The 18674-nt window shown below is 41.9% G+C and overlaps 1 protein-coding gene across 1 annotated transcript in view; it reads left to right on the top strand.

Moving 5' to 3' along the window:
• Positions 1–18674, top strand: part of LOC311345398 (ecto-NOX disulfide-thiol exchanger 2-like) — a 126895-nt gene that overhangs the window by 39780 nt on the left and 68441 nt on the right. Inside the window, 1 exon segment of the mRNA XM_084469792.1 lies at positions 17416–17565. Coding sequence (XP_084325918.1) covers positions 17416–17565 — 150 coding nt within the window.

Genomic DNA, 18674 nt, shown 5'->3' with positions numbered 1-18674 from the left:
AGGGTTTTGTCCTGGGATTTTCAATGTCAAAGTATATGAAAGGTGATACTTTGAGGTCAGTTGTTGACAGCAGCTGACTCTCAATGTTGGTGGTACTGAACACAGCCATTGCATATGGGTAGGTAATTGGAATCACAAATCGCGAGACTTTATCGGGCTATACAGATTTATGGATCATAATTCATTAAATGGCTGGCATTATGTTAGGCGGTTCTGCGGCCGTTGACTGGTGAGGAACTGTAGCTGTAGATCAGAATAGCCCATCAACACAGAACGTTCACCTCAGCAAATCTGAAATGTTTTCAGAAAGCTGCAAGAGTGAGAATTTTGTTGTTTTTGTCTTTGACGCAAAAGGTTTTTGGTTATTGTCCTTGACGAAGTTCCAAGTAATTTATATTGTAGAGAAGGACTATAACTTAAGATTCAAACTGCTGGTTTTGGGAGAATCAGTAGAATACAGTGCAGCATTATACAGATTTATTTTTGTTGCCTTTTTTACTACAGAAAATCTTTTTCCAATTTGCTCCTTAATAGTCTGTCCCTCTACCTCACTGTTGCCCCTTTTTGAGGCCTTTCTGGTATTTAAATGTATTCGATGTGTCTTTTACGTCCGGTTTACTCTTCACAATGTATACATTTGTTTCCATGCTTTCAGAGAGGCATTTGTTATGGACTAAATACGAGGTTGTTGGAGAGGGAGTGTGGGTGGGTTAAGTAGCTGAAGTGAATCTATAGGCTTATCCTCCATTTTTCATCCCACTGCATCCAATCTAAACAAGAGTTACATTTAGGTAAAGAAATGCAAATTTAGCCTTTTGTTTCCGACACAGATTTCTACATTAACGGATAGCCTTTTATGTGGGCCTCCAGCGAGTTTAGGGTCTCCTGGATTCTGTGCTTTTTTTTTTTTCTACTCTTGCAGAGTGTTCGCCTTTTCATGTACCTCCATGGGCTGCAAGTCTATTGAGGCAGAATCTGGATTTGCTCCAGGATTTGCACACTGCAGCATTGCTCGGGCCGGCACCTTCTTCAAGCGCTGTCTGGGCCTCACACCGTGTGCACACCTGTATTTCTCCTCATATTGGATAGTTTTCTGCTGAGATGGTGACAGCATCAGATCAATCATGTCTGCTGTAATCAAATGCATGTTTTCCTCTCCTGGGTTGAGAGAGTAAAGCTAAATTACAGTCGACACTAAAGGAATGCATCCCTGCAGCCGTCTTAATTATATAGCAGCAAGTATGAAAGCCTGGTGTCTTGTTGTGGTGGTGCAATAACAGTGTTCTGAGTGGTAATCTACACAATATGTGTCTGTGAGATGGTTATCCTGTGGCCCATCATAACATACGGTATGTAGGTGTAACGGAAGGACCCCAAGACTACCCTTTTGGAAAAAAAAGCATAACCTATCGAGGGGCCTATAAATCATACAACTGAGTGTTTATTATGCCCACACACCTTCACAGACTTCAGTCATTGTCAACCTCCCTCATCCTCCGCCCCTCTTCCTTCACCCTCCTACACTCCTCTCCAGCACACTGTCCATTAGTTAACAGCATGAGACGGTCCCAGCTTGGCTTGATGGTGCAACAGAGACAGATGGATAGATGGATGAATGGTACGAGGAGTGAGGTAGGAGGAAAGGAACAAGGAGCCAATAGACAAGCTCAGCGAGGCCAGAACTCTCCTTCAGCATGCTCCATGCATCTGTTTGTGTGCTTATGTTAATTATACAGGAGATGCCTCACCAGTGAGGTCTGGTTGTTTGCTTGATGCCTTTCATCACATCTTTCTTGAAAATGGGATAATTAATGGCTGGACAGGGTGGGAAGCCCACAGTCCTTGCATCAATGTCAGGCATTTGACTTGTTTATCCAACATTCTCCTTGTCCTGCTGTGTTCTTATAGGAAACTATGCTAGGTTGTTGGTCATGCTGGGAAGGGAGAGAAATATATGGCATCTCCCAAAGTGTTCCTCTAAACAAAGCCAACACTGCAGACCTCGGCATTATATGCTGCCAAGTCGAAGACAATGATGTGGCTCAGTGTAAACTGAGCCACATCATTGTGATGAGGATGATAGGATTTTCTTCTAGGTATTCTAATCAGTGTTTGTTGTAGTGCCCGTTCTCATCCAATAAATGGAAAAGCAGAAATGTGTGTAAACACTCCCAAAGTAATTAGAGAGTTGTTTCAGGAGATTTTGTTTCATATTTAACAATTGACAATTAACAATTGCCATGGATGATTAAGCCTATACTTTGCACATAGTTCGGCAACCCATGCACATATTTCTGGTATTCCTATATTCTAACAATATTTATTGACTTTAAGTGGCAAGGCTCAGTTCTTAAACAGTTGGATATGTACCCTACAGGTAAACAGACCAGTCTGGAGATGTGAAGTATGCCCATGGCAGATCCATTCCGACAGCTTGCTGTTCAAATTCCCCCCGGAGCAAGATTTTGACAAAGGCTTGTTAAGTGAGAAGCTGTCTGTGTCAGCCTCCTAACCAGGCCCTCATTAACTAACAACAATGCAGGCAAACAGCGAGAGAAGATGGCAACTCCTCCAGAATCACACTCGAGAGAATGTTTTTCTGACAGCCGACGAATGTGGAGGAGGGATCAACTGGCTGAGAGTAATGAGGGGACCCTTTGTCCTAATGGAGTGGTTTGTCTTCTGTGTGAGTGACCCACCCTGACTTGCTTCTATGAGGATTATATGGGCAGCTCTGTTTCTCACATACTATGAGTTTGGCCTGCTGTGTTTTTTTGAATGGTCTAGTTTGAATGAGTACCAAGGACTTTGTCAAGGGCTGGTGTGTGTCTAGGTTGACAGTTGTCATTGTACTTAAACATTGTACATGTTTTAGGTCCTGAATGTCGATTAGAGGATTGAAGAAGTATACTTATGTACATTTCGATTTATTTGAGTTAGGTCACCATCCACATGATATTTCTGTTAGCGTATTGCATTCATTGTATCATACAGCCTACATTGGTATGTCATCTAGAGATCATGGTTTATTACAGTTGTAAAATGACACAAAGGATGTCAATGTTAGAGCCTGGCCATAAATCAATGCAACATTCATTTGCATTGGCAATCATAACTCTCCAGAATCACGTAGCCCAGAATGAGCGTCTTCAATTACAGTTGAGAGGGCTCCTTCATTCATGTTGAAGCCACCATAAAATTGCTATAGCATATCCATTTTAAATCAGTTTTTCCTCTGGATTGAATCAAAGGTGCAACATATCAAACCACATGATAACAAAGGATGAGCAGGTATTTTAATAGTTTCGCAAATGATCAGGATTATTCACATGCCTCAAATGTGCATTTTTATGGCTAAAAAAATCTATATTAGGCTCTATAATAAACATTTATTGTACAATAACAGCCAGATTCTGATATACATCTTCCATATCATGAAGGTTTCGTGTTCAGTTATTTATGTATACATAGTATAGGCCACCTTGGTGGACAGAGCTACATTATCAGAATTTCCCAAGGTAGGTCTCGGCTGTCAGCTGAAGGGTACAAAATATGAACTGGCTATCGGGATATTAAGTGTCAAAGCGAGGTCAGACCCTAATGCTGCAATATCACCAGCAATATTTCTACACAAATCCCAGGTGCTGTCCAAGTGGACACATTGTGGTGAACCTTAACCTTTCTAGTGTATTGACAACACCCTCTTATCCTCTTCAATAGAATGTTATGAAGCACTTATAATTATCTGGTATCTGATACACTAGCTTTGGAAATACTGCAATGTTAAAATATCTCAATCATGGTTTCCAATTTACTTTGTATTGGTAATTTGTGAACAACTATAATGCAGTACATCACAACACCAATGGCAGCCAGGAGAGGGCACGTACCTTTTAAAGACTTGCTATCAGCATTAACTAAATGCATTAAGGCATGTGTTCCAACCATTTGTTAATACCATTGGTTTTAATCCATAAACTCTGAATGCCAATTTCCTGGATGAGAACATGGCAAGTGCCAACAGCTGGGAATGTACTACTAATGTCACCGGAGCCAACAGATGGTTATCTGGCAGCTCAGGAGGGCTGTGCTGAATTTTTGCCGCAGAGTTTTGTTTATTGATCTTGCAGCACACGCGGAGAAGAATATCTCCATGAAGCCAGCCCCCTCTCAGCCCTCTGAGGTGTTTGACACAAATTCAGAGGTAGCTACCAAAGAAAATTCCAACCCCCTCATCGGTATATGTTGATGAGGTGTTGGGTACTGGTAGATACAGGGGGCCTGTGTTTGGAGCTCTGCCTCACAGGATTGCAGTGAGGACCTTTGACTTCTAGGAGAACAATTACTCCCAGAAGGGCTATAATGCCCTAAAATCACGAACACATTTTGTATCTGAAGTAGATTTTTCTTTGTCATTCAAAATTAATATTTTAACTTAATTCTCTTGGAGACGAGAAGGAAATATATTCCAATATGGCCACAGTGAGATCTGCATCATAAAAAAAGTAAATATCCAAAAGGGTCTTGCTGGGTCACTGAAACACCCAATGAGAAACATGGGGATTTATACAATTTATTTGGGTTACTGTAATTAGTCACTTAACAGAGATGGTGAGAGGATGGTGTAATTCTTATGTAACCATTTGTGCTAGCTTACAATATTGGTCTATGAGTAAGTGTAACCTATAAAATACAAGTAAGTCAAGCTGTATGGTATCATACAGGAGCTTTCTTACTAGATACTGGACTCAATTTTGTTTGATTTTTAGGTCCAAGCTAAATCTTGAAATCCTAAAAATGAAATAAAATCAGCAAGCATAATCACAAAGGTTTTCCAGAATTACCATGAAATAAAAGCCAGTTTGGAACATTTGGAACATGGAACATTAAGACAAAGCTGTAATTGTTTCTTGTGCTGCAGCTGCTGCTAAAGTCACTGTCTATCCAACTAATGTTGAATCACCACATAACCGCTTTGCTTTCCTCAAATCTGCCCTCTCTTTCTGCCTCCTCCTCCCTTGCCAACAGTAACCAGAATAGCACACATTTTGATAGTGCATTATTCTTGGTACTTCCTTGTTTCGTGATGAAGAGGCACTAAATTCAGTTTAAAAAAATCTATGAACTCTATTAGATGCTCTAGGAAATCTAGGAAAACGTCCCAGGTTATTTAGCTGTTTCAAAATAACGTTAAATACTTGGATGAAATGGATGGCTATCGCTTGTTTGCACTGACCTCCACTGATAACAGCCACGAATTAACCCACTACAACCAATCAGAATAGTTATAAAAAGAAGGCACAAGCTCAGAGTCAAAGAGAGCCTAGCTAACTCGTGATTCAAAACCACATGCCGATGTCGAATTGATCCTTACCCAAATAATAACTCCATCCTGAAATAGCTTAAAAGAAGAACATCTTCATTTGAAGGTCATATTTTGTATCCAGAGCACTGATATTGATATTGCACAATGGGGTGCCTGAAGCATTTTGGAGACATAATTGACCCAATACTCGTTTGAGAGAAAGTGAAAGATGCTTGGGATAAACAATGCAAACAACAAGGCATTCTCTTAGATGCGTTAATAATCACATAGGGGAATATGACTCCAAGAAGAAGCATTTCAACATAGTCTGATTGATGTTCTGAAGTGTACTGACTTGGTGTAGGTGTGCATATTAAATACATCTTAAGCCCATTGACACCAACTCTTGAGTCGGACAGATTCTTTGTAATGGCTCTTCGCACTTGCATTTCGTCCAACCTACCTTTCTTTCGAATGGTCTTGTCTAGAGTCTTAAATTAGATTGGATAGCACTGTTCTGATCCCCTCAGGGAGAAACTGTAAGCCAGTACGACATCAGACACTTAGCGGACCATGTGCTGGCTTCTCTGGATCCATGATTTTCAGCCTATTTTGCCTTCTCGCTCTATTTCCACTCTATCAATATCCTTGGCCATTTCACTAGCAGTACTTTTGCCAATCATACTTGTTTCCTTCACAGTATGTGGATCAGGTTGCAATGGATAATGTGGCTAATTTTCCATAAGAAAATAGTGATCATATTTGTTTGACACAAAATTGTCACATCTACAGACTGCAAAATATTCTGTTCCTTTAATGATATTTCGAGCCAACAAGCCGATTAAATATGTATTTATATTTATGTAGTGAATTGAGATAGAATGAGACAATTTGTGGTTGCTGTAGTTTTTGGTGCTAGCTAAGCTGTATTTCATGACAGAAGCTGAGTCTGATAAATATTAACAAATATTTATACACATTTATCTTTCGGTTGACATTTACCAGGTTTGCTGAATTTGGCACTTTTTGCAACCAGTGCAGGAAATTAGCTATCAAAAAGCTGCTTCTTCCTCGACCTTGGTTTGTTTAGTGTTTTTTAGTGTTTGTTTAGTGTCCAATGAAGTGTCCTGTTCAGTCCTGTTCAGTCTCTTTATAATTAATCATCACTAATCAGGACATGATTCTTATTCTATGTATTCAAATAACAAACATTCTCACAAAGTGAAATAATGGTGTATAGACAATTAAAAGAGAACACAGTCTTCTGAGCTGCCGTGTTGGGTCTGGAATCTTGAAGTGTACTTAAAGCAAAATACTAGTTATGAGGCTGTTACTTTGGTGCTTTAGTTAAAGCAAAGTTCTAGTTCTGACACATGTTATTTTTAGGCTTCTGTCATTTTGAGTCTGGAACACTAACCTTTAAGTCTGATGTAGGATTTCAAAACTAGTTTGACGTTCATTGCATGCATACACATGGGATGATTCTCGCCGCATCTTGGCTGTGTGCCTGTATGTCAAGTGATTTCGCAGTTATGCCTGCTGTTCACTGCTACTGCATGTTAGCACAGCAATGAGACATCGTACATTACGTGGAATATGAATGCTCACCGTAATTGGCAATGCTCCTTTTGTGATGGGAGAGGAGTGATTGTCTGCCTTCAGATTGCAATGTATGGTGATGAGTAGAGATGCGCCGATTGATCGGACACCAATCATGATCTGCCGATATTGGCTAAAAATAGCTTGATCGGAGAACCCCAAAAGCGCCGATCAAAAAAGCCGATCACTTGACGTAAATTACTCGCGCAACTATTTTTTTCAAATCAGAACTTGCCAATGGCAGCATGAGTTCTAAAACTGTGCTACACTGCCAGGATTTCATGGGGTCACTGTAATGATGGCAAAGTATGTGGTGTGCTCAGTATGTGGCAGGCACATTTCAGTACCGTAAATACAGCCGTATGCTCAGAGGCACATTTCAGTATCGTATATGACAGTCTCATTCTGCGGAGGCTTTGATGAACACATTGAGCGACACATTTCAGTTACTGGGGATCCAATGAGAAAAAATAAAGAGTCTATTGGAACAGAAACTGGTGCTTGCCTGCTATCCAGATTATATATAAAAGATATGGAAGATTCCCATTCCCTCTGTGATCGGCAATCGGCAGATCAGGATTTTGGTGATTGGTGATCGGGCCCAAAAATGCTGATTGGAGCATCTGTAGTGATGGGAAAATTCTTTGATGGGTTAGTCAGGCACACAATGGGTCTAAAGATGGCTTTGTTGGATGTTTGTTGATCTGGGGTAGACTTGACAAAAAATAAATAACTAGAGCAAATGTCTATTTTTTGCGTATCCAACTCCAGATTGTAATATTGTGTGTGTGTGTGTGTGTGTGTGTGTGTGTGTGTGTGTGTGTGTGTGTGTGTGTGTGTGTGTGTGTGTGTGTGTGTGTGTGTGTGTGTGTGTGTGTGTGTGTGTGTGTGTGTGTGTGTGTGTGTCCTGAAATAGCTATGCATGGAAATGTTTAAAAAAATAGTTAACGCTGTCCCATTTCAATCAATCAGGAAGTTCTTGATCCGATCACACACTTTCCCTGACTATCCTTTTGAAATGCTGTCAATGTCAGAGCACTATGTGTCACTGCACCCTCTGTTAGCTCATTGTGACTGACATTCTGTCGACAGGTACCCTGCCACATCAATTCACTGTAGGTTGGGGCTGTTTATTTGGGCAGAAATTTTTTTAGAAGTGGATGTATTCAAGCACTGTCCCCTGATCAAACGTGAGTTCTTGGAATACACAGAGACAGCCTGAATTAACTTTTTTGTTTGCCTTTCTCTTAAAGATGAACAGGGACATTGTTATTGGTTTGAAAAAAGTGAAGTTGGTGAAGTGTATTTCAGTGCAACAGCATAGATTTGACAGGACCTTGGACTCCCTGTGAAATCCTGGACTGAAGTGCCTGTAAGGGTTTCCACCTTTTGACCTCCTCTTCACCCGTCATTGAAAGATCAGAGTCTGTCAACCATGGCACCATGCTGTGGTTAAAGGGCATTGCACTGCCCGTTTAGGTGCACTACTGTGTTCCCACATCATGCAAGTGAGGCCAACATGACCTTATCAACCACTACAGACAGACAGACAGACAGGATATGTGCCTTTTGACAGTGGAGAGAAGATTAGACACCAAACCAAGGATTCATTTGTAGCGTTCATTGGCATGGAGATGAGTGGAATGGGAGATTTAAATAAATTAACCTTCAGCGAATCCCTCGGGGCCTGAGGAATGACAAGGGGATGGGGAGATTCTCTTCTTGTTGCTGATGTAGTGAATACAGATGTGACATGTTTCTGGGCTGAGAGAGCACTCTGTTACCAGCCAACCTACAAGTAAACCAGTGTGTATTGAATCTCCACTAGAGCTGTGGAATTTAGCTTTCAGGTAGGATTGGAGGGCCCTTTGCAAAGAACATCCAAACCTACTCAAACGCTAGTGGACATCAAGTTGTGAAACTCCAACTGTGTTGGACACACTTTGTGTTTTCATGTTTGAATTTGCCCCCTATGATAGGCCAAATTGGTGTGATTTGCAAAACAGTTCATTTGTAAGTATAAGCCATTCTTAAAGGGGACTATTTTTTCCAGCAGACATTTTTAACAGCAGAGAATTGATTAACCTTTAGCCAAGCTCTTGCAGTTTGCGCATTTGGTGTAAAATATTTGACCTTTTCTATTGATGATACAAACTTTGATTGGTGTTAGTGACATTTATATCATTGCAAAAAATGTTGGCTAATCATAATGACTGTTTATGGAAATATTGTAATGCTGACAAAATGTGAAACTTGGGAAAAGTTTATAGAAATAATCGTTTTCTATTTAGTGGGAATTATGTTTTTACTCCTATATGTTGTAAGATTTGTCCTTGTCAGGATAATGTTAATGAACTTGATTTGTACTTCATATCACACATGATTTAAATCATATTGACTTTTTTAAAATAACTTTCAGTCATCAATCCATTCGTCACACACTAAACTGTACCTTAACTGTCTCCAGTGGGCCTGAGCAGAAGCAGTATTTTCAACTCCAAGTAGATTTATTTGTAAAGGGCAAGATCACACGTGTGTGAGCAGTAAAGTTAAACCCGGAGAGAATTTTCAGAAATGAAGGTGCATTACATGAGACGTGGCCGACCCTATGTGGGGAACGAAGGCTCTGTGAAAGAGAATGTGCTATGCATAACAAAATCCCCTCTGAGGAAAAAAAGTCCACATTTCTGACAACGATACAATCCATGGAGTCCCAGCCAGTCATTGTGAAATAAAGTCGCGGCCTTGTGCCAGACTAATTAGGCAATACAATTTTCCCCAAAGTTACAGCCACTGCAAGTCATTTTAAATACTTACTGTCAAACCCTTAATTTGGTTGTGAAATACTGCCACAATCATCCATGGCAGACGCTCCAGAGCCAAGCCAACGCGGTGCGCCGAGTCATCACCCAGCCTCGTCCAGACTGAGAACATCGCCAGACTTCAATTCTAGATGTCGAATGTTAGACTTGACCCCTTCACTCAAAAAGGATGTCATCACCATTTGAACGTGAACGGTTTTGAATGTAGAAATAATCAAATAAAAGTTTGTGACGCTCCCCGTGACACCATCACATATGACAGTGATGGTGACGCAGCATTTTCAGTGGAGCCCTGGGGGGTCACTCCCCTCCATACTCATACTTATAAATACACAGGAAGAGCCAAGCAGGGATAATGAGCATCAAGGAAATTCCTCAGCTGCCTGGCACATTTCCCCTTTCACCGCTAAGCCATATAAGTACGATGACTACTAGTTTGTTCATCTGCTATTTCCTTACCTTTTATAGTGTGCATGATGCAGATGAGGCCTGACGTTATTTGTTTTGCTCCCGGCTATGGGAGTATATAGAGATGCTGTCTTATCTGGCCGACGCATCCAGCCACCACCTCCATGGTGGTTCTGTGACTCATTGGTCTCTTGTCGAGGTGTCAAGAGAGGTCATTTTTAAATAATCCCACTTGACATGTCAACTGTCACCAGCCAAGACAGATTTCAATGTATTTTAAGCGTTCACGCCGCCTTTGACCTGATGTTCGGCCAAGCTTAAAACTATTTATTGATCTTAAATTCGTTGAGTGGTCAAAATACACTATGCCTCCAAGTGACAATTGGAATGTGACTCTTGACTCCAGTGATGGATCTGCAGCTAAACATGCACTCGTCTCCTTTTTTGCACCCCCCTGCCTTGTTTTCGCTCAACATTAGATGCCAAACAACGGTTCACTGGACAGGAAGTTGCTGACTCTTGAGGAAACCGAGCAACCCTGTGTGCCCTAGATGCCTTCAAGTTTATTAAGTCTAAAGAATTTCATAGCTCTTGAACAAATCTTCTACTAGCGAATGCTCTCTTATCATGTCTTGTATTCACCAACATTTCTGCTGTCAGTTGGTTCAGGCTTCCCGGGGTATAGGCTGGGTTGGGATGTTTGAACAAACTGTGGCTGTACACTAAAATGTTGGTAATTTGCAGCACAAAATGGATAACTGGTGAACCCCACGGTTTTATCATTTCTAATTGGACAACAGTATTGGGACTTCCTGATCCCTCTGCCACATTTAAATAGATTATTGTGAATAAATGTTTTCATTAAACAGCGTTCGTTCCACAGAGACCAACTGCCAGATCATGACCTCTAAAAATGTAATTGCTCCTGTTATTTTAATATGAATGTGTCTCATTGTGGATGCGTTTGCAATCACATTATTGTGTGGGTTCTGACTGTTGGCCAGATGGGGTGGTAATATGAATCTGCATATAGCAATTTCACATTAGCTGGTCTTATTTCTATCCATTTGGTTTCCCTCAGCAATTTACTGTGGCGTAGGATTTGCAAATAGTTTTTCTGCTGGCTGAAATCTCAGTTGACGTTTCAGAACTAGGGGACATTAATTGTTTGAGTCAAGGACTATTGGTTTATGTTATTGGTCTTTTTCACTTTTTTTTTTTTTTTCATTTTATGATACAAATTACGCAAGTGTGTACAGTGAATATTTATGAATATTAATGTCATATAAAAATAATAATGAACAACCATATGTTTTGTTTAATCAAATGACTTTACTGATGGACACCTTATTGATGGCAGCATTTAAATGTGCAGTGTCTAGAGTTGAATGGCCTCAAGTGGAACGGACTTGACAGAAATGGAATATAATATTCATAAGTATCATAATCCTCAGAATGAGCCCTTTTATATCTACATAGGGAGGGGTTTGCCTCCAACATGCCCGGCATGTTGCTACAGTAGAGCAGAACGGACAAAGGCTCTATAGAGGACACTTATTATTATTTTTTATCATGATCGCTAACTTACTTGTAAGCTATGACCTATACTTTTACAGTCTAAATAACTAAATACAATTTATGAATCTGTCTGTGGAACATCCTCATTTGACAGCTACTCGATGCTACTCGATGTCAACATTTTGGATGTATCTACTGGCGCCGGTGTTGATGATGGTTGCAATTACAACTGCAACACTCTTGTATGCTCTTGTCTTGTAGTAGACTTGCTACAAGCAGAATCATACTGGCAAATAGTTGTAACACCTCCCCCGGATTTATTGCAACCATTAGAACTATTCTCGCCACCTTTTTAGATTATTAACCTAATTAGTCATAGCAGTATAATTCCATCTAATTATGTGATGTTATAGAAATAGACCATCTATAAATATCACAAACAAAAACAGTTTTTTGTTCAATGTTGAAACAAAGCCACGCTCTAATAGCGTTAACAAGGGGACTTACCACAGTCTGTATAGCAGTGTTTAATTACAGTGGTGGATTCAGAGTTGCCTTATAGAGAGACACCTATCTCGATATCTACTTCCTACTTATTCCCTTTAATCACTCCTGCCATGCTTAGCATATAAATTCATCAAATCATCATCATCTGACTACAGACATTAATGGAAATGCAATTAAAAGGAGGAAGACGGACCCGACCGCTTGTCATTAGATCTGTCTGCCCGCTCAATGAATAAAGCGCTGCCTGGTCCATTCTGCGGTGTCTCAAGGTAGACCGTGACCTTCCCTTTTTGACTTTGAATAAGTCCCACCGCTCACCCCCCCCCCCTCCCCCCTCCACTCCCTTCATTGCCTCCGGTACTTGATTAATGACAAACCTCCCCAGCCATCATCACCCCGACGCCGGGCGGCTGGTTTCAACGACTCAGGGCCTTGCAATACACCATGGAACACAAACCCCTGGCACTGCCTCAGCAGTGGGTGTAGTCCCTGTCAATATGTTGGATTGAGGTCAAGCCACATTTAGTTTGTTTAACTTTTGCTCGGTTATCTGATTTATTTCTACTCCCCCTCCCCCCCCCCCCACCCCCAGAAGGGGCCCTGGATTTCTCTCGTGTTGTTTTCGCTCTCACTCCATTCGTCGTTGGATTGGATTGTATTGTGTATATACTGTATACACATATGCATGCAGTTTATGCATCATATATAGATGTATAGGATAGGTGGATACTGCATGTTGTAGTTGCGATGGGCTGTATAAATGCAGCAATCAATAGGTTACTTACGCACTCGTATAGGATTATTATTTTTTTAATGTCGGAAAACCCCTGCTAAAGTTTTTTTGGTTTAGTTTTTTCTTTTGTTTTATCACCGGAAACAATAGAGCATATTTTTGGAATGCAGGAAACATGTGTCTACATATCTTGGACATGTGTCTACATATCTTGGACATGTGTCTACATATCTTGGACATGTGTCTACATATCTTGGACATGTGTTTATTTACAGCAGCAGCCTCTCCATTTGTTGTCAGAGGTCGTACATGGGTATTGAAATCACCATAAATCCTATCATGAGCAGTGCTACTTTGTCCTTCTGCCGCAAGCTTCACAGCATGCTAGTTGGGTATCTGTTGCATTGACATTTGTTACCGGTAGTGTTTGGTATCATATTCACCGCACCTTAGCCTGGCAATCTTCAATGCACTGTGTACTATTGATTCATTGATTCAAGGTGTTTTGTGTCCAATGAGGCTGGATAGCAATGTAATGACCCAGCAAATCTGATGAGACTTTTGCTGATATTCTCATCGCTTCTCGCCTCGCTATGCCATCAATGGGGCGTTCTTGTTAATGCATCCTTCCCGGGATGGCATATAAGCGTATGCCTGTTTCCTTCAGAGCACGCCACTTACTCTGCACCGCTGCTCCGTAGCCTAATGTGTCTTAGTTCAGCGTTTTTCCTGCGCTCTGTTTACCCTCCCCTCCCTGTCTTCCTCCTGATTCCAACCAGACCTCCTGGTTCCTTCACTCCCATCCCTATCGACACCCACTGACATTCCCCCCCCCCCCCCCTCTCCCTGCCGCCAGCTGTTGAACTCGCAACCCAAACACATCGTCAGTCTGGCTGCCGACACACCAGGAGCAGATAGGAGGGCAATGACCCAGCATTGACTGACTCTGAACACACTCCATTACACGGTGTACATAAACTCAAACACTCACGCAAGGGAAGCGGGATCGGAAAACCGGATAATATGGGAAGTGTACTAAACAGGAGGTTTACTGCACCTGGAGGAGGGCGCTGACTACTATGGGAACTAGCTGGGCATGTGTTACCTATGGCTCATGAGTGGCTCTTCGTGCTGCCCTTTATTTGTACCGCTTGTTCAGTCTTTAACTTGGGGACAGTTGAAGGGGAGCACCGGGAGAATAGATGTGATTTTGTCTGGATGAAAGCTGTTGTGGTATGGAAAGAAAGTGGTCTGACGATATCCCCGGGAAAGTGTGTGCGTGCGTGTATGAACCCTAACCCAACATCGAGCAAGACTGACCGGGCAGAAAAACGTGCTATCTGAACATATCCCAAATGCATCCGCCACATCCAGGCGTAATGCTCAGCCTTTATTTCCCCAGATGTGGGTCGGCCTCGGGGTTTAGGCACGGCCTATGCCAGGGCTCTGCTGCGATTGTCCCCCTGTTTAGAGAGGTATTGTTTATACAGTCTATTCCTGCACACGGAAAAATCACCCTTGATGATTGATGCTGTATGGGTAAAAATCACATTTCCATGGAAATGGGAATGTGCTTTTCATAGGAATACAATTGTTTATGCAATTTTTCTGTTTACCTGGGCACACAAGAGATTGTGTAATAGGGAGCCTTGTGTTGTTGTTTTTTTATATCAGAGCCAATCATCATGAATAAAATATGGGACCACATAGACTTTGGTACCGACGCCCAACATCTGCAATGGAAAATAACCGTCCTTATTTACCTTGTATCTCTAAATAGATTTTTATCTCTTTAATCGTAATGACTATGTCGAATTTGGACAGGAATACATAGAATGAATAAATGCACTTATATCTGTGCAGCTCACAACAATATTCTACTACCCAGTGTATTTAATTACAATCTGGCAGCTTACCGGGGTATTGGCTAAGAAATGGATTGTGCGTAAATAAAGGGATATCCCTCTATAAACACATAGTAAATTATTATTTGTGAACCATGGTATTCATCAAAAGTAAGACTTCTTGGGAAAGGATGTCTCCTCTGAATGTATTACTTATTGATGGAAAGTCTTGGGACTTGTGGCAGGCGATGAATAAAGTGGGGAGGCCTCAGATCTGATATCTCACGAAGACAAACACACCCCAGCCCAAAACAAGTAGCATGCATTTTTCATGAAATCTGTCTCACTTTGGGCAACCCCATTGCGAATGCTGTCAATAAGAAACTTTTGGTGAGAGTTTAGTAGCATTTAGGAGCATATTTGATAGTTTGACAGGTATCACATCAAAACATTATTTCCTGAGATTCAAATTCAATATCCCAATGATGGTGGTTTTAATTATTAATGTGTGATGTTGTCACGTATTGCAATGTTTGAGTCTGTCTGACTGTCAGGGATCAGAGGGAACATACTGTCTCCATGGATGCATTGGTAAATAACATCTGGTGTGGTATTGTGTAAAGAAAAATTCTGTCACTTTAACTGAATGCTTCTCATATCCATGTGTGCTCCTTAACCCTGTTGTTTTTCCAGTTGCTGGTGCGTTATTGTGCACATCGTATTTAGGGAGGTTTAAAATGTGTTGACTCAACGATCGTTTCTCGACTCGTGCTCAAGTAGACTCTTAAAATAGAAAAATCTTTTATATATATATATATAATTTTGTATATGTATAAACTTCTTAAATGTCCTGTTCAAAACGTTGCAACTGCTTTCTGTTTTCAAAATAACCGATTAAATAGCTGGAGATATGCTGCCCATAAGCGTAATCGAGGCGAAGGGGTTCCGTGATCTGATCGCATTTCTAGTGCCATGTTGCCAAACTATGACTGTGCGACTGTGCGAAAATGTTCAGCGAAGCAGCAGACTCCCTCCGAGATCCTGTCCTTAGCGGAGGAAGTTGCCATCACCACCGATGCTTGGACGTGACCGTTCACCTTTTTTTTACTGACTGGGTTGTGCAGAGAGCGATCCTGTAGACCCGCTCAATGCCAGAGAGGCACACTGCGGAATACATGGCTAACGTCCTGCAAGCCGCTGTTGAAGATTGGCAATAGCCGACAGAGTGGCAGCCTGCGTACATGCATACAACGCGTCCAACAAATTAAATGGTTTCATGTCTTAAATAAATTCCGTTGCAAAGAGGAGGCGTGCAGCATCAATATCCTATGTTAAAAAAAACGTGTCCAACTAATTAAATGGTTTCATGTCTTAAATAAATTCCGTTGCAAAGAGGAGGCACGCAGCATCAATATCCTATTTAAAAAAAAAAATGCGTCCAACTAATTAAATGGTTTCATGTTAAATAAATTCCGTTGCAAAGAGGAGACACGCAGCATCAATATCCTAATTTTAAAAAAGTCTATTGTTTATTGACATTGTGAGACATTGTTGACGTTCACAATCCTGCTCTATGCTCTGTGATATTTTGTTTATCATCATTTCTATTAACTTCATGAGCACAACCTTTGAATATGACGGGCGGGCCGCTGTCTTAAAGGAACGCGCAGATCCTTTGAGCTCCGCAACTGCTGCAGCCGCGGGGCCAAAAAATTTAAAATAAAAATCGATAGATTTTCGTTGACTCACGTCGACTCACAAAATACTGAGTCGTTTACATCCCTAATCATATTCTTGTCCTCTCAGTCTCTGTGCTTCCAGATGTAATCCCGTCTCTAGTGAATCTGTCTGTCTACCCCAGCCTCTTTTTCCCATCTCAGCACAGAACTGCAGTCAAATGAAACCACTGGATCATAACTACAAACACCTGAATACATTATTAAATCAAATGAATTTGAATCGCCTTTTTTGAATCGCGGACTTTTTGGGCCGCGTCTTCACTTATTTGGAGTAGCTCTGGACAAAAGCATCCGCCAAATGAATGTTACGTAATGTCCCCCCTCTCTTGAAACATCCTGCCTTCACCTTTTGTTGGTGGCCAGCCATTTCAAGGACAGCATTTTAGGGGTTGCTGCTGAATACAAACAGCCACTGCTTTTTCTTTCCAACCTTGGGATGTTTCTCTGGAACAGAGTGTACTTTTGCTCTGGCCTTACACGGAAAGCGGAGGCATAGAAAGTCTGCTCACAATTGTAGCATGCTCAGGATATGCGGACGTCCATGGAGACGCAGGGAGAGACGAGAAAAACACGTTTTAAAGATACAAACTAGTGACAGACTATGGGTTGGCTCTCCAGTCTCCATAGTTACTCATCTGTTTTCCGACATTCACATATCTCTTCCGTATGTTCTCTTATGCGCGGGTTCCCAATGATTGTAGACGTTTGCAGTTACAAACGCAAAACCATTTCTCTGAATAGGGGAACAATGGATTGATTGGCAATAAACAGTCTTTAAACAGACCGATGATCCCATGAAACGGATAACGTAGGAATGCATGCATCCTGCAGCCCCACTCGGCCTCCTACTGTGCACCACACACGTGGGTCGTGACCCGTCGTGACCCGTCTTTTAAAGCCCCATCTCTAATGTGTCCTCCCCCTTTTCTCTCTCTGTCAGGCCTCAACGCTCTGACCTTTGACCCGTCCAGCAACAACGAGCCCCTGCAGTTCGGCGGCGCCGGGGCGCCACTGGTGACGGACTGCGTCCCTCCCCTGGAGAACGGAGCAGAGAACAGCAAGAAGAGGAAGCGGGTCAGTCTGCCCCAAGGTACGGACCCCCGACACCCCCGGCAGCGGGGTAACACACCCACCGCTGTCCCGTGGTCGCTGTGATACGCAACAGCGCTAAGGCTTAACCGTGCAAGCCGTGCCCTGTCGCGACATCGGCAAAGGCAAAATGTGAACGTGTGGCCGAGATGAGGCATACAGTTGTCAAAGTAGTCATAGAGTCTTAGAATGGCCGTATTCTTTGCTTTTCTTGGATTGATGCCCTCCGCGTCCTGATGACATATAGTAGTGGCGTTATAAAAGAATCTTGGTTAAGGCCTTTTCTTCGTTAACTGTTTACTTGCAGTGTACAGAGGCAAATGTTTCCAGGTCAGGCAGCTGCTCTCAGCCGTGTGTGTGTGTGTGTGTGTGTGTGTGTGTGTGTGTGTGTGTGTGTGTGTGTGTGTGTGTGTGTGTGTGTGTGTGTGTGTGTGTGTGTGTGTGTGTGTGTGTGTGTGTGTGTGTGTGTGTGTGTGTGGGGGGGGGGTGTTGGTGTGTGTGTGTGTGTGGGGGGGGGGGTGTTGGTGTGTGTGTGTAAACATCATAGTCACCAGCGAGGCACTCTAACGTGTTGAGAAAGGTGTGCGTGTCTGTGTGAGAGAGTGTGTGATGTGAGGACTAAGGAGTAGTTTTAATCAGAGTGGTTGTGGCTTTTAATTACATGTCAAACTGAAGGACTATCCAATTAATTTCATTATGAGGAGGAGAAGTAACACGGCCATTTAGATAGAGGTGTTGCCGCTGACTCTGTTTGCAGTGTGATGGCAGAATTGGTGTTAAATAAGCCGTAGTTCACTCCCTTTGACTCACTCGATACTTAACTTATATATGTGGATCTTACATCGAATCCCACTTGGAACTAATCGTGAATGTTGCTTCATAATTCATGTTGTTGAGATGCATGGATTGATGCAGTGTTACTGCAGGTCACATCAGGATACATCACTTGAGCTGAAAGCTGGAAAATTGGGCTGTTATTTACCAATTTGCATGAGTTTGAAATTATGAATGTACAGAATCAATGGCAAGTCCAGTGGTTCGACAAACTTATTGAACAAATGAGCGCATGGTGATTGAAAAGATTTTGTCATGGGCAGGGTTCTTCACTTA

This window comes from Micromesistius poutassou, assembly GCF_964030765.1.
Source record: "Micromesistius poutassou genome assembly, chromosome: 6".
NCBI classification, from domain to species: Eukaryota; Metazoa; Chordata; class Actinopteri; order Gadiformes; family Gadidae; genus Micromesistius; species Micromesistius poutassou.
The sequence above is the reverse complement of the archived record's forward strand: the minus strand, read 5'-3'. Positions and strand labels throughout refer to the sequence as shown.